General features: G+C 41.3%; 1 protein-coding gene across 1 annotated transcript in view; it reads right to left on the bottom strand.

The window, feature by feature from the left end:
* Nucleotides 1-3,026, bottom strand: part of LOC124274200 (rho-related GTP-binding protein RhoN-like) — a 44,071-nt gene extending 41,045 nt beyond the window's left edge. The window contains exon 1 of the mRNA XM_046709510.1: nucleotides 2,596-3,026. Within this exon, the coding sequence (XP_046565466.1) occupies nucleotides 2,596-2,814 (219 nt within the window). The 5' untranslated portion in view covers nucleotides 2,815-3,026. The remainder of the gene's footprint in view (nucleotides 1-2,595) is intronic.
* Nucleotides 3,027-17,711: the final 14,685 nt, after the last annotated feature.

The following is a 17,711-nucleotide window of genomic DNA, read 5'->3' as shown; positions in this document are numbered from 1 at the left end:
CGCTGCGTCAACCCTTATCATGAAGATCAGAGACAGAAACGCATCCAGCAGTATCCAAAATAAGCATCCAAAGACGTCAGCACACCTGTGCTAAATATACACGCCGTGACGTGCCCATTATAGGATGAGCATGGGGGTATTGCACAAAAAGATGCACGTCTAAAATTAGTAACTTACATATGGGAAAATTACGATAACCTCCGTATTCACGTAATATGCAACTTTTTCGAAACCTGTCAAGCTTAGAACATTCCAACAGATCTATTATAAGTAGCAGATGTGCAGTGCACTCGTCTTTATGGTTGCTGAAATGCTTTAGCTGTGGTTATATTCGCCAAGGGGCAGATAACTATTACCAACTGCTTGATGTAATATGAGTACTTTGGCACATATGCACCTGCATTGATGTTTTTTTCCCAAAAGAATGCTTTGCATTTGCTGAGAGTTCTACTTTAGATGCACATGCAAAACCTATCACAGAAACCAGTTCTCGTTGAGAGAAATCGGTCTGTTCACTTTCGTCATTCAGTCAAACCTGATCTAGCCATAGCTGTTGTTTATTACAGAAGGGTCCAACGCGGAAAGCTGCGGAAAGACCAACAAAAGCACCAACATTTACATGTTTACATCAATAACGATGTTCCCATGCTGTTATTCCTCTACGGATTTTTCTCAAGAGACATTCCGAAAATAAAACGCTACAATTTGATTATCAAAAACAAGATTCTCACTACCGCCTGGAATAAGACCCTTGTTTTTGTACGGGTGAAGGTGAAAACCCACTCGCGGCTGGAATTCTTTCATTTGGACGAGTACGATCGTTTTACGAAGTGAATTATTAAGATTGGCTGTAAGGAGATACGATGAGATAAGATTTTCCATTTAATTTGCTCATGGCACGTAACGTGAGTCATAACCTAGCATGATTTATTATCAACCGTTATTACTTCCAAACAGTGTCAATATATTTAATAAAAATATCATACATATTTAAACCCGTTGAAGGTCAGGAGTGGTAGCGTACTGGCCCTAACTCGGCATATTTCATCAGTTAACGTTGTTGTCATATGCCTTCAAATTTCGTCAGTTCGGATATATTAGAATGTATTAGAATTACATGTGCAATCACTATTCAGACAAACTATTCAGACAACACTGTTTACAATTACTGCGGACCTGCTGCGTATGGGTTGAAATTATGAAACTGGAAACGACCAAGAAAGTTAAACGTGCTGACGGAATTAAATGTAAAGCTCGTGAAAATGAAATAAAACATGACCAACAATATACCAGCTCATTAAAACGGAAATGAATTTCCAGTCCGACAAAAGTTCAGCACAAGATACGAAGAAGTAACTACCCTTAAACCCTTAACAAACGTGAAAACAAATTGGTTAACCACAGACCACTGTGAAAAGAGATGCGACGTTCTAAGCCCGATGTTGAGATCCACCCTGCTGATACTTCTCGTCACTCACTGAATACATTTGATCATATCCAACGGACTTGCTCGTACGATGCGATATCAACAGATCGCTTTCATGTCCACTGATGTCAATTGTTAATTAGCACTTCACCTTACCGCACAATACCCACAGAATTAGTCAACGAGGCGTGAACGGCTAAAATCAAAGGGATTTACCTCTAATAACAACTACCCTCTTCAGGTATTGTTCGAGGTTATTTAATAGAGCGAAAGTCAAGCCTGGACTTAATTATAGGTGGCATAGCGCTTAAGCTGGGTGATTAGAAGTGTCAGATGGAGATTAAACCCTGTTCCGATTTTACATGAACTTAACGAGAGTACTTACTTAATATATAAAGGTTCATTACGAAGGCAACTGACTCGGGTTTGACAGATAATTAATCCAAGGTTTAATTTATTCAATCCTTGTCTATCCTCGTAGAGGGTTCACATCAAGGGCATACTTTGTGACATGAATGATAAGAGTGCGATGTTTATTATGATATTGATACTTAACCAGTACATAATTCAAGTTCATATACGTTAAATGTAATTAAGTTTCGACCTTCAGGCATCTCATTTGAAGTTGAAGATAACACCTACATACAATGCATACTCACGCCATAGCTGTGATTAATATTGATGCGGTCGGTGATACAATACCATCTGAAAGCTGTCTGATGTTATAACATACGGTGAAAGCATGCATTAGTGACGCGGGGTTGAATAACGAGACAAATCTGTATGAGAAGTCAATAACAGAGGCATCCCACAGACGCCTCGGTTTATATTAATGACAGATGGGATGCTTTCGCAAGTCGAATGGAATCCATCTCACCTGTAGCGTAAACACGTGTTGGGCAACGACCATGTGTTTCTAAATATCACTGTTTACAGAGTTTTGGTAAGTTAACTTGTATGAACAGTCAGCAAAATTATCGGAATGCATGAATATTGTCAAACGTTTATCACACGGAATGACGGTAACGGTTTCATCAAAGTTGACAGCCGTGTACTGTATACCCGATTGCACAAGCATACCCCAATGTGGGCCATTGAGAAAGGTGGGACACCATCAGCTAATACACAAATGTCACGCAATTAGTTCAGGAAAGTTAAACGATACTTACATCCGAGAATTCACCTGGTTTGCAGTACATCCGAATGAGGGAAGTTTTCCCACAGTTACAATCACCAACAACGACAATTTTCGATCTCACTAAAGTCACTTCTGACTCGCTGTCCGGGCTTGTTGGGACACTCATAGTTTCCTTCGTCGGGGTTGGGCTTCTCGCCGAGTCCCCTTTCAAAGGCATAAACACAAACTCGGAGCAAGCCTTGTCCTTCATTGGTACTGAGCGTTTAGAATCCGTCTTGATGTAATAATCCGGACCGAAGCTTGAGACGGAATTCTACTCCCTTCCTCGTCTGTGACCCATCAACACACACCCCTTCTAGTTTCTGACAAGACTGCACCCATTCACTAATCGGCGAAGCATGGAAGGCCAGCTAACTCACTGTCGACTGTGTACACAGTGCGAGTCGGAGTACTGTCACGTGCTCCTGCTGAATGGGATATCACGTGGTACAGCGCAACCAGCCAATGGGCGTCGGCAACACTCCCTCAGCGTAGCGATGAGGAGACGACATGGGAAAGTCCACCTCATTGACAGACGAAACCTGTTTGAGTTTACAGTCGCTAAGCAGTTATCTACCTTTACATCAACCACACCGCGCAGTAACCATGCGGAATGTTGAAGTATCCGAGTTCATTGTATAGCAATCCATTCCTTGAGAACCCGTGGAGACCGACGAACAAAACTTTGACCCAAGACATTTTCAACAAAGCTCGTAGCAGCGAGTATATAGCGAGTATACAATGTACGCTGCATGGAGCATAATGGTTATGCGTAACGGTATCGGAGTGGTTTATCAACCAGACGAGGTGTACAGAAGTTTATGTTGCCCACGGGTTGCTGTTACTTGGCTCCCAAGTGCTCGGGGCTATTTTCACAGTTGGGAGGAATAAGGATAGTGAATGCCGCACATTGAATTACGCACCGGGGATCCACGGAATTTTAAACCATCTGGTTTTTATACGAGTTGAAAATTTTTGCAGAGTCTTTAAAGATTATTTTACAAGGGAAGGATAACTTTTGACGTTTTTATTACAGTAGGTTTATCAAGCTGATTGGATGGCGATGAAATGTTTGGTTGTAAAATGGGATATCCCGCTGTGATCCCATTTACCGTCTCAATAACGCTGCACAACCACTGCTAGATTTACCTACAGCATTTAAGATATTTTAATGCTTTAAGCGATTGCTTGCTTGAGTATTCGATAATAATATACAGAAGCAGAACTCCAGCGGATTGCTGGATATTATACAATTGCAGTAGTATTGATTGTTATTCAACGAAGATGATAGGTGAAGTGAATTCACATCTGCAATAAGTTCAAGCTGGGTGCTGGTGGGTAAAAAACTTGTTCAAGATTTACGCAAATGGAACTGTGCTTAAAACACTCACTGACCCGCTAGGACAGACTCATTCTGGTAAATTGTTTCAAACGAAAAATACAGAAGTAATATATTCCCCTATGACTGTTGTACAAATCGAATTCAAATGATTATCTATAAGACTCGTTCAATCATTCTAAGACGCAATAAGATAAGTTTTCCGCGCAGACCTTTGAGACATGATCGTACATTCACGTCAACTTGCCGTGATGGCGCAGTTTTAGAGCACAATTCCAAGCACAACTGTTTTATTCAAATGGCACGAATTTAAAACAAATATTGAACATGCCAGATCTATACGTAAAGTATAGGTATTCAAGTTGAGAATAAACCCCCCTATCCCAAGAGCCTTCATTATATAAAATGTACCCTAAAGATGAAAATTCCAGGCAAAAGAATTATTTTAGTTGGTTGGATGGTTTGTTGTTTAACGCCGCACTCAGCAGTAATGAAGCTATATGGCGTCGGTCTGTAAATAAGCGGGTCTGGACCAGACAATTCGGTGATCAACAGCATGAGCATCAAAATACGCAATTGGAATACGATGACATGTGTCAACCAAGTCAGCGAGCCTGCCCACCCGATCCCATTAGTCGCATCTTACAACAAGCATGGGTTACTGAAGACCACCCATGTATCACAATGGTTTCATAGTCAGCACACAAACAGTGTTATTCCATAATGATGTATTTGATACGAATAGCAAAGTTGTGGTTTGACCGTAACGACTGGAGTGTGTCGGCAACTGTTCGGTCAAATCCAGTTAATAATGATAATGTAATCATGTTGAAAGTTGTATAGCGCCTGAATCCAAGGTTTACTCTAACTAGGCGCTTGATCGAATGTTCTGTTGAAAAGAACTGTTTTAAGTTCTTTATAGAATGGAGTTTTTTGACAAGTTTTTCAAATTTACAGGTAGCTGGTTCTATAACATAGGAACCATGGTTTTTTACCAGGCATGATGTCACCCACTCACTCACTCTCACACACACACACACACACACACTCACTCACTCACTCACTCATACACACGCTACTGATCCATAACAATTCTCCTAGGAACACAAATATCACATATATGTGAACGTGACTGCACAATTATGATGTTTCATTCAATACAGTATGTATTTTGAGAAACACAGGACCTTTCTAGGAAAAGATCAACATTTCTTTCACTATCAATTACTAAGAATTACTCAATACTAAAAGTCTTTATACCACTAATCGGCTTACAGTCAGGCTGGATTACCATCTTTAATACGCTGTATGTCACGGTAATCCGATAGGAATACCACAGGTGTCATTATAACAGGAACCGTATCTGCGTGAAATTGCATTTGTATAGTCGGTGTGGGAGAGCTTAGACTCCTGACCGATACGCAATCATCTGGCCTTGTGTCACGCAGCTTTCGGTCTATTACAACAGAGTGATGCTAATTAGTAAGAATTTGTACGATTCATATTTCTGTCGGGTAATTAATTCTCTATGGGCGCGTTATATTGTCAGAAAATAGCCTTGATTTTAAATGATGGATTTGGAGAAAGGATTTGACATGATTTAAATGTAAATTGTCACGTTAATTTAGTAAGTATTGTTTCGTAATGGAATTACCGTATTTCTTGATTAATGATGAATGGTAAAAATGAAGGATTGTAAGTATCCTCAAGGCTTACACTTACCGAAATTAAACTGTAATAGAGATCGTTGTAGAATTTCTAAATCGAATGTGTTACTAAAATATGTATGTTTATCGGATAGGTTTAATTAAATTTCATAATCTGATTTTAAAGAATGGTATACATTCCCCAATACACGCAGCGTGAATGTAACACACACATCGGATTGTGGACCTTAATTACTGCTTTGCCTTGCTCCAATGCTGAGCCCATGAATGTATAGTAATGCTATCCTTCGAATTCTAGATAAGTGGACCCCAGTCTGTTATTTAGTATTTTTTAGAAAGTATTATTTAAACTATTAATTTTTACCATTGTGTAAGTCTACTTTTTGCCATATAATTCTCACTGGTATTTGGCGAAAGATAAGGACTCACACTTTGGGATTCTGGTCCTGATGAGAAGAGTTGCGTACCCTCTTCGCGCCAGGATCCGCTTATTGTCCTCACAAATGTTGCAAATTCTACAAACTGAATTACATTGATATTTTGTCCCGACCCAGTGTTATGTAGTTGGAATACTGTAAAAATGCTTTAAACACCGCTCTAAATATGACAGTATATTTCTCATTACTACCTCATTTTACATTTTTCTGACTTCTTGTGGACATGTAATTTAATTAGTATGATACACGATCGAACGATGCCTGTGTTTTTGTTCTCGGGGAAGTGCAAAAATGTAACTTTGACGTAAGAAGCGATAGGTTTGACGAATCTGCCTTTCTCATCGTATTGTCAGCTATAAATAAAACTGAAAGTTTTAAGAACATGCGTACTGGCTGAAAACGCATTAACTGTGAATATGAGCTTGTGATAACGTTCACGGATCTCAACCATTCATTAATGCCGAACGCGAACCGACCTGAATTTTAAACAGGAAGAAAGTCCATGAGTTTTTCTGCGAGTGTTTTTATTCCAAACTAACAGCGTGCGGCGAACTTCCTCTTGCGACGGCGAGTTTTCTAGAATCTAGTTTCTCAGGATTGCGTATGTGCCTCGACGCTATTTAAGTACATGACGAAATTTATATGTATGTAGACATATGTCAAGTGAGAGGAATGTAGTCAGTATATCAGCTACCCACCGACGACATCCAGAAGAGAGTGGCTTGATTTTATAACAACTGAGGGTGTCGTCTTGCTTCACGACAGGTCAGGGGCGGTGGGGTAGCCTGGTAGTTAAAGCGTTCGCTCGTCACGCCGAAGACCCGGGTTCGATTCCCCACATGGGTGCAATATGTGAAGCCCATTCCTGGTGACCCCCGCCATGATATTGCTGGAATATTGCTAAAAGTTACCTTTACTCTCATCTCTAAGACACATTAGTCTGTCAAAACAACGCAACGCAATGCGTTCAGATACCACATAAAGCGACATTATAAAACAATGCAAAATACGTGTAATTCGGTCAAATAGAACTATTGTAAATTAAGGAAAAGACCCAAGTTTCCGAGGTCTACAAGCTACTTAAGTCGCTACCGTCCGTTTGCAATTCATATTTTCCGTGTTACCAACACATGTAAAATATCGAAGATCCGGGTTTAGTAGCCCGTGCTTGTTGTAAAAGGCGACTTACAGGATAGTGTTTGTAGCGGTTGTAATATATTCACATTATTGGCAAGATACAGAAAGGATGTTAACATGTCTACAAGATCCGGGTTAGAATAGGTCTTCACTAACCCATGCTTATGGTAAGAGGCTTCTAACGCGATAGGGTGGTCAGGCTCGCTGACCTGGCTGACACATGTCATCGTACCCCAACTGCGTAGATCGATGCTCATGCTGTTGACCACTGGATTGCCGGGTCCATACTCGATTATTAACAGGCCGGCGCCATATAGCTGGAATACTGCTGAGTGCGGCGTTACAACAAACCTATCAACCAACCAACCCCAGCGAGACGCTGATTTTCTACATCTTTGACCTGTTTTCGACAATTGTCTCAGCAATGATTCCAGATGACCAACGGTCAGTATTGAACGCATGGTGAAGACAAGAGCGGCGCTGTTTGTATATACCCATTCTATTACCAACCTCACCTTACTTATTAGCAGACGTGCCAGTCCATGAGGTGAGGTGAAATTGGGTTTAACGTCGTACTTGAGAATATTTCGCTCATATGACGACGTGCATGCGTGTGTATGTGTAGGTGCGGCTGCTTGTACTAGCCCAGACTGAAGCTGGTTTTATAGTGCTAGCCCACTGAGATACCATGCCGCAGTGAAGCATGAATACCCCACTCAGACACATTATACTGACTCCCAGCCGACCAGTCCTTGTTGTACCCATTAATGCCGAGCGCCAGGCAGGGGCCAACAAGTACCATATTTTAACGTTTTTTTGTATGACTTTCCGATCTCCGTGAGTCCACGACCCCAACGGATACATTCTGCAGAATAAATTATATGTCTTTTTATAAAATATAATCTTTTTATAGTTTTTGTTCGGTGAACGTTACACTAAAAAAAATATCCCAGCTATGTTTTGATGGCCTTTAAATAATTGTCTTTGGACCAGGCAAACCGGTGATCGGTATTCTAAGCAAAGTCCCACGTCTGGCCACCCAATCCGCCTCATTCCGGACAATTCTAACCCAGATTAACCATTATATCTAAACGAACAGTGAGTGAAAACGTTATTTCACAACGTGCCAGTTTCATACTGGAGGAGAGCAATGCAGGTGTTAGAGGTATATCACCTTGGTGCCTTGATGTAGCTGACGACCACCTTGCTGCTGCTGACCAACGTCGAAACATAATCGGGTGGAAGCAATGTTCGATTCCTGGCGTGACCAAGGAAGGTAACTCTGTCCAGCGAATTGCGGCTCCTCGAACAGCTGGCCTACCAGGCCTCGATGTAGAATTAGATTAATAAGATTATGTAAAAAAATTACTTTCAGAACGATTTTCATAAAACATGTTCATATTTTGTGTTACTTTTTGTGCACGTTTATCAGTTCATGCCAATATATTCGTGGAATGCGAAACTGGCTGATCTAAAATTCCCTCGGCTTATCACATAGTGAACTTTGAACCCGGTCTAAGTGGTCGCGCGACAAATATATGACGTGTTGCTTTAATGATATGTCTAGACTAGGGGCGGCATTCGTCACTCCAGCTTCAACATTAGGTCACTATTTGACGTTGTCAACACCGCCCCTAAGTCCTACCAGTGTTACAAGCGTTATTCAGAACGTGGTGCCTTGTGAACGAAAGTGGGGATTTTATATTCACGAGTGACATGAGTTGTCGTCGTTTTTGGTGGATTTCAGTGACGAGCACATATGTATAGAACGATATTACACCACGTTTATATGATTGCCCACTTCCTTCTTGAGAGAACTGGCCTCGTTATTGTCAGCTGTAGAGGCACGTGGGATGGCATATGGAATTTATGACAAATAATCACTGGGGTTTTATTTTGGTTTTTTTTTCGTATTTTTTTTCGTCGTGACTAACTTCCGTCTCTAGGGGATGGATCCATCAGGCAGCGGATCACATGCGTGGTACCAGTCACTGAATAGTGGCACCAAACTGCGTGACAAGTGTAAAGTGATTTCATATAGTCTGTCTCATAGTCCCTGAGCCATATTAGTTTCCCTACAGTCTAGCCCTCCCTGCAATGCTAAGCCCCAAACGAAGCAAGTCTAGTTTTTCCCAGGTTCATTTTAATTTTTTTAATTATTTGTTACAATCAAAATTATATATATTCAGAGACTAACCGTTAGTCTATGATTTCATATATATAGAACATGCTCGTATTCACAACGTTAATTCAAGTCATGTTGACAAAGAAGTGTAAATATAACTGAACAAATCTCCTCTTTATTGTAATAAAATATTACGTTTTGCTCTACATATTTTACATGCTTTTCTGTAATTTCAAGTCGTAACATTCAGGACCAGGGATTGGTCTAATGGGTGCAGCTCTTGCCGACTCAACGGAAGGTCAATGGTTCTATGATGAGCCGCGTAAAACCAACGAACTTCAAATGATGGCGATAGTTGTTACTCTGTCTTGCTACAGGCTTTCGGGATATCAACAAGGATTGGATGAGTGAGTGAGTTTAGTTTCAAACCACACTCAGCAATATTCCAGTTACATGGCGGAGTCTGTAAATAATCGAGTCTGGACCAGACAATCCAGTGATCAACAGCATGAGCATCGGTCTAGGCAATTGGGATACGATGACATCTAGTATTGGACAGATTGGGGTCTGTGTAATGTGCCTGAGTGTTGTCTCCTTGTTAAACTGTGGCAAACTGTGGCACGGTAACATGTGTTATATTTGGGATTACTCTATGGACCAGCGTTACATACTCAGCTACCGCGACTTCGGGAAGTCGGACAACTATCACTTTGTGTATGTGAGTTCTGGAAGAAAGCCAGCAAATATATTGCATACTTTTCGGCCGTGGGAGCCGTGCATACCTACCATTCCGACTTCCATTTTGTCGCGGTAAATTTAGGCGGCTGACTTTGTGTGCTTGGTGGATGAATCTGTAATCAAAAAAAAATTTGTGCAATCAAATATGACAGTAAACCACTCATTCAATCTGGAAGAAAGCCAGCTGCCATTGCATACTTCATACCATTGTCAAATTACTTGGTGGATGACAAAAACAATCAAATATGACAGTAAATCATTCAGTTTCGTCTTTAAGGTCTGATTTAGGTCAAGGGTTTCTGATTGACTACTTGTTGGAGAGCTGCAGATAACCTTTTGGGTCATTGAGTTATGTACTCGCTTGTGTTCATCTCAATTGGGTATCTTAATTGTCCTTTGAGTATCCAAATAAATTGTACGCACCTCACTCAAACTCAGTGGGGTATTTTGCCATTTTCCATTTATTGTTAAAATATAATAAAGTTCAAATGTTGGTTTACGTGTTTGTTATTTATGTTTGATCTGTAATATGAGAAAGGATAAGAAAGACTGCAAGTTGTCAAATTCATGTGTGAAATAGAACTTCTCAATATACCTCAGTTATTTTCTCTATTTTTGTGTGTACGCAGGTAGGATCAAATTTATCGAATATTTGCAAAAATTCAAGCATACTTGTACGCAATGGCGTAACAGGAATTGAGTTTTCACATACATATTTGTGTAATTTACGCATTTATCTGTACCTCTATAATGTTGTTTTACGCCGCACCCAGCAATTGAGATACGATGACATGTGTCAACCAAGTCAGCGAGCCTGACCACCCGATCCCGTTAGTCGCCTCTTACGACAAGCATGGGTTACTGAAGATCAAATTCTCACCCATATCTTTGCGGGTCTTTAACTAAAGTGACCTTACTGGATATCCAGCAATCGGTATACAATGGTGTATGGAAAATAAGGCTTACAAGCATACACACGATAAAAGACAATGAGTGTGCGTGTGTGTCTGTGTGTGTTGTGCGTATGTGTCTGTGTGGTGCGTGTGTGTCTCTCTGTGTGTGGTGCGTGTGTGTCTCTCTGTGTGTGGTGCGTTTGTGTGTGTGGCGTGTGTGTGTGTGGTGCGTGTGTTTCTGTGTGTGGTGCGTGTGTTTCTGTGTGACTTGTGTATACGAGGATGCTTGTGTGTCCGGAGGAAACCCAACAGTATTCCTGCGTATTCCTTGATCCAGCAGTGCGCAGATTGCCGAGGCGAGAGATGTACAACACGCTACACAACAGCCGTTTCGGTTGAGAAGATCTCCTTGCTCTGAAAACTCAACCAGATCTTATCTCTGTAGAATATCTCTGTATTGGAACAGAAAGGGTGATTGATTAATGGTGACAGTTCTATGTTATTCTTTTCTCCGTTTGAACCAAAGAGAAAGAATGATTCACATATGCTGTTTGCAGGTAAATACTTTTAGAAAAGGGATGGGAGGGTACGTAAACATTTGACGTATAGGCAATAGTGCAGTGTACCATTTTATGGCTTCTGAATCACTAGTCTCTCTGATAGACCCCAGGGCAAATGTTTAAGATAGCAAAAAGACAATTCCATTCAACCGTCAGGCTTTTTTCAGTTCTCAGTTAGCCTATACCCACACCCTTCCTAACTCTATCAGCTTATACCCATCCCCATCTAAGCTCTATACCCATCACGTTCCCAGCCCTATCAGTCTATACCCATTACGTTCCCAGCTCTATCAGTCTATACCCATCACGTTCCCATCTCTATCAGTCTATACCCATCACGTTCCCTTCTCAATCAGCCTATACCCATCACGTTCCCATCTCTATCAGCCTATACCCATCACGTTCCCAGCTCTATCAGCCTATACCCACCACGTTCCCAGCTCTATCAGTCTATACCCATCACGTTCCCAGCTCTATCAGCCTATACCCGTCACGTTCCCATCTCTATCAGCCTATACCCATCACGTTCCCAGCTCTATCAGTCTATGCCCACCACGTTCCCAGCTCTATCAGCTCTATACCCATCACGTTCCCATCTCTATCAGTCTATACCCATCACGTTCCTTTCTCTATCAGTCTATACTCATCACGTTCCCTTCTCTATCAGCCTATACCCATCACGTTCCGAGCTCTATCAGCCTATACCCATCACGTTTCCAGCTCTATCAGTCAATACCCATCACGTTCCCATCTCTATCAGTCTATACCCATCATGTTCCCAGCTCTATCAGTCTATACCCATCACGTTCCCAGCTCTATCAACTATACCCATCACGTCCCCTTCTCTATCAGCCTATACCCATCACGTTCCCAGTTCTATCAGCCTATACTCATCATGTTCCCAGCTCTATCAGCCTACACCCATCGCGTTCCCAGCTCTATCAGCCTATACCCGTCACGTTCCCAGCTCTATCAGCCCATACCCGTCACGTTCCCAGCTCTATCAGTCAATACCCATCACGTTATCAGCTCTATCAGCTCTATACCCACCACGTTCCCAGCTCTATCAGCCTATACCCACCACGTTCCCAGCTCTATCAGCCCATACCCGTCACGTTCCCAGCTCTATCAGTCTATACCCATCACGTTCCCAGCTCTATCAGCCTATACCCATCACGTTCCCAGCTCTATCAGCCTATACCCATCACGCTCCCATCACGCTCCCAGCTCTATCAGCCTATACCCATCACGTTCCCAGCTCTATCAGCCTATACCCATCACGTTCACAGCTCTATCAGCCTATACCCATCACGTTCACAGCTCTATCAAGGTATACCCATCACGTTCACAGCTCTATCAGCCTATACCCATCACGTTCACAGCTCTATCAGCCTATACCCATCACGTTCCCAGCTCTATCAAGGTATACCCATCACGTTCACAGCTCTATCAGCCTATACCCATCACGTTCACAGCTCAGTATTCATCCCATTGGCTGCCCCTTCACTTGAAACATGAGGGTTCCTTAATTAATTATCCATTATCACATTTTGTTCTTTTATCACTTTCACGTTGATTTATGTTTTTGACTATATGCCTTGCACGCCCCTCCCATCTGCTCTAGTCTGCCCCACAGATCCTGAAAAAATATACCCAATGCAGCCCAGAATGTGTGGCAACTCTAGATTACACAGAAAATGAAGAAAATCTCTGGTCTCCTAATTATTGTATTTTATTTTAATTCAAAACCATTTTTTCTTCTGTAAAATATGTTCATTTCTGAGACGAGATGGTAGTCTGCACATTATCAAGGGAAACACCTTTTAAATGTCCCGGTAACCCAATATCTCACAACCAGAAAAATAAAACGTCAGTTCAATTTGTCGGAAGTCCTTTTGATGGCTTTCAGAAATAAAAAGACAATCATTACTTTTTGTGATATCTGGCATGACCTTTTTATGACAACGGATCAAAAACTTAGTATAGATTCTGGTGACTGCAGACACCTAATGAAGACGACAAAATCTTGTTTGCAATAGATATCAAATGCAATAGATATCCAATGTCCATTCTGCAATTTATCGCAAGAAGATGAGTACCATGTATTACTTGTATGCCCGAAATATTTAGAAAAAAGAGAAACATATTTGCCATATTTTTTCTATAACCAACCGTCGAGACAAACATTCTGTATGCTACTTCGCACAGAAAATATTGACTTGTTGTTTAAGGTAGCCCTTGTGTTGTACCACGTACTTATGTTGAGAGAAAAAAATGTTAATTGTGAATAGGTGTTTATGGATTTATTGATGTTCCTGTAACTCGCGTATTTACAGGTTGCGCATAAATGCGCTGTTATTATTGTACACATGTACTATTGGCCTCAGGGCCACATATACAAATAAATATGTCTGTCTGTCTGTTAGGCCAACACGCATGTACATACCGCTGTATATACAAGGTATTTATCCTGATAGTCCTACTCATGTTGACAGCCTGTCAGCATTACCTGCCATTTAGATGCTCATAATATTAATCTCTGTATTCTTCATGGTCCAGCTTAGATAAGAGTCTGGAATGCTAGCTGTCAACGCTTATATTTCTATTTCAAATACGTTTCTTGCATCCAACTAACATCTGTGTTAATCTGATGTCTTGACCTTTTTGTCTAAGCCTTTTTCAAGAATCTACAGTTACAAGATTACTTTTAAGAAATATGCTTATTTTTAAACATGAGACAGGTTTTTATATTCATCATTTGTATCTGAGCTGGGCCATGATTGGCAGAACGGGAGATGTGTCAGCATCAGCGAAGAGGAGATTGATGCAAATTCGATCTAATCAGATGCAATTAGCTTTAAGATTTCATAAGACGGAAGATCAGAGCATAGCATTAATGACCCAAAGAAACAGTATGGAAGGTATTTTTAGATTGAAAATAACTCAATTTGATGTTGAATTCTGTCTTAACTTGAGAACAGATTTTTTTGTGTTTTGTGTTGAGTTGAGTTTGGCTTGACATTGGTTGATTGTACTCAGTACGTACCCAGTGCTTCGTGTGCTGATTAAACTGAGTTGAGATCGGTGGAATATAGCCGACATCCAACTGACTCATCATGCTATTACCACAATGACACAATGGGAAGTCAGGCGTGGACGTTAGTCCCCAGGAGGCTAAGCTGGTCTTACGGAGACGAAAGGAGTCTTGTTGAATTTATGGACATTGTGCTATGGCATTTACATCCCAGTAAATAATAATGGCTGACTCGGTCCTTATATTACCGTCTTCGACATGCCTGTGGTTTTGACTCAGAGGTATATTTATGGTATGACGCAGAATATGTAAAGGGCGTTTGGGAAAATGGCAATATAGAAAGCTTCGAAATAAACACGTGTACACCCTCAGACGCATTCAAGTCAACAGACCTGACCTTGCTCTTGTCTGTAAAACCAGTGACATTATTTTCATCATTGTTCCATTTGACAGTAATGCGATTTGACAAAATCAAGGAAAACAAGGCAAATTGTCGGAAATATCATACTTGCTTCCCTTGTACCAAGTTGTCTGACTACTTGTTATTGGTGCCTTGGGTTTGGTTCCTCCCGGTCGTTTCACTGATATTGGGGGAGTAAGGCACACAGCCCTTCTGACATTCTGTGTTGTGCAAAAGGCTGCAGTGTTGGGGAGTTTGCAGGGGCGGATACAGCTTTGTGAGAAAGGAGGGGTCCACAGTTCATTTTCACCCGTTTTCACGAGAGTTTCAATGGTCATTTCATAAACTGTCAGGACAAAAGGGGGTGCGCTTCCCTGCAACACTCTTCTCTGGGTCCGCCTTAGTCTGTCGTACAGACCCTGAAGCAAATATATCCAAGAAAGGCCACGCAAGTCTAGAAAATGTGGCAAGTCTAGATTTACTCAGCTTCAGCTTCTGAAAATGAAGGAAATCTCAGGGCGCCTTTTCATTATTATTTTTTTACTATGAACTCTTTTCAGTAAAAGATGTTCATTTCAGAGACTAGTTGTTAGTCTAGATCCGCATATGCAGTCTTCATAGTGTCGAAACAATTATTGGTGGCTTGGACTAAACAGCTTCACAACGAAGACGGCGGCTGTTATCACAATGATAATGACAAACTGGATTGGGCGGTCAGGCTCTGTGACTTGCTGGATGGGTTCTGATAGAATCACTGTTACATGTGTCGATGATCAATCACAGGATTGTTAGGTCCTGATTAGGAATTTTTCCAGACTGCTTTTACAGCTTTAGTAATGGCGAGCGGGACGTTATACAACAAATAAACATAGCAAAAAACCACGATGTATCATGTCTACTGGTGTAATTCACTAGTGAAGATCGTGATGTTCTATGTATACTAGTATCTATTTTCAGACAAAACTATCGTCGTCATTCGTCACGATGCCCTTGACTATGGGCACCCATCACCTTGATTGGCAAAACAACCACGTAAGTAGCATAAACAAAACGTCTTCTGCAAATCTAGAAAATTTTAAACATTGTTCACTCAAACTAAATCAAATTGAAGGACGACCATTACACAGAGACACACAAATACACAAACCTTATCGCGGTACTTGGAACATTACTGTTTGACCATCAGCGATAGTATGACGTCATTTCTTCTTCATCATCAACATCAAGTGCGTTCATCCGGACACATTCATGGCGACAGTAATTTCTTTACTGCACTTATTTGGTTTCTGTAAATGTCAAACTGGAACTTTGAAAGTCTCAGTACTTATTACAAAAACAAACTCATTATTTGTATTACAACCGTAGCTATGGAAACAAGAGAGGGACATCTCTGGAAAACTTTGCATCTTAATTATATGAGTGATGCGAGAGGTGTGTGTGCGTGCGTGTGCGTGCGTGCGCGTGCGTGTGTGTTTGTATGTGTGTCGAGATCTCTCTCTCGATGTCTCTCGATCTCTGTCTCTCTGTCTCTCTCTCTCTCTCTCTCTCTCTCTCTCTCTCTCTCTCTCTCACTGTGTGTGTGTGTGTGCGTCTCTGTGTGTTCACTAGTGGTTCACCGCTGTGTCAATGATAATGGGCTGGAATTCCACACTGGAAGTCGCTGTCATATATATTCCTCCTTCTAGACTAACAACTAGTTTCTGAAATGACCATAATTTACAGAAAAAAAGCTCATAGTAAAAAAATAAAATATAATGAAAAGGAGTCCTGAGACTTTCTTCATTTTCTGAGGCTGTGGAAATCTAGACTTGCCATATTTTCCAGACTTGTGTGGGCTTTCTTGAATATATACTGAGTCAAAAAAGAAACTTCACATTCTTTCTTCAGGGCACTAAAAAACAACAAGAGATGGTAAGATGGTTAAATTGTTATTATTTCATTGCTGAGATCTGTGTGATGTACTCGATACACTGACTGTGCCATAATCAGTTCCATTAGGCTACACCGCCGTTCCAAAACATGGGTATACAGAATGTCAAGTCACAAGAATAAAAATGCGAAATTTTTCAGTTCAATATCGTGTATGGCCGCCCCGCGCATTCACCACTGCCAAACACCGTCTCCTCATCGACTGTCTGATGCTTGTGAACACGTGGTTGGGGATTCTGCGCCATTGCTCTTGCAAGGCAGCGCCAAGTTCCTGCAAATTCTGAGGTTGGTTCCTAAGACCACGAAGCCTTCTCCTAAGTGCATCCCAAACGTGCTCTATTGGTTTAAGGTCAGAGGACCTCGATGGCCAGTCCATGACGTTGATTCCAGCGTTTTGAAGGAAATTTCGTGTCAACATCGCGGTATGCGGCCGAGCATTATCATGCTGGAACTGTAGACCTGGGCCTAGTCTGTCTCACAGTCCCTGAACCACATTAATTTGAATACTGCCAAGCCCTCTCTGCAGTGCTAAAGCCCTAAATAAAGCAAGTCTAGATTTCCTCTGGTTCTGAATCTCTGGTCTCCCTAGGGCTCCTTTTCAATATAAATGGGCTTGTTTGTTACTATCAAAATTATATATATTCAGAGACTAAGCCTTAGTCTAACAAATGGGCTTGTTTGTTACTATCAAAATTATATATATTCAGAGACTAAGCCTTAGTCTAACCTGGGCCATGAGCCGCCATGAGTTCAGGGGTGAGCACCTGGTCGCGGTAAGCTGCAGCTGTGAGGTTTCCACGGATGACCAGAAGTCGGGAACGGTTGTTCCCACAGAAAGCACCCCACACC

This window comes from Haliotis rubra, unplaced genomic scaffold, assembly GCF_003918875.1.
Source record: "Haliotis rubra isolate DU_JTF1 unplaced genomic scaffold, ASM391887v1 Scf104, whole genome shotgun sequence".
NCBI lineage: Eukaryota > Metazoa > Mollusca > Gastropoda > Lepetellida > Haliotidae > Haliotis > Haliotis rubra.
Note: the sequence above shows the minus strand (reverse complement) of the source record. Positions and strands in the feature narration are given on the sequence as shown.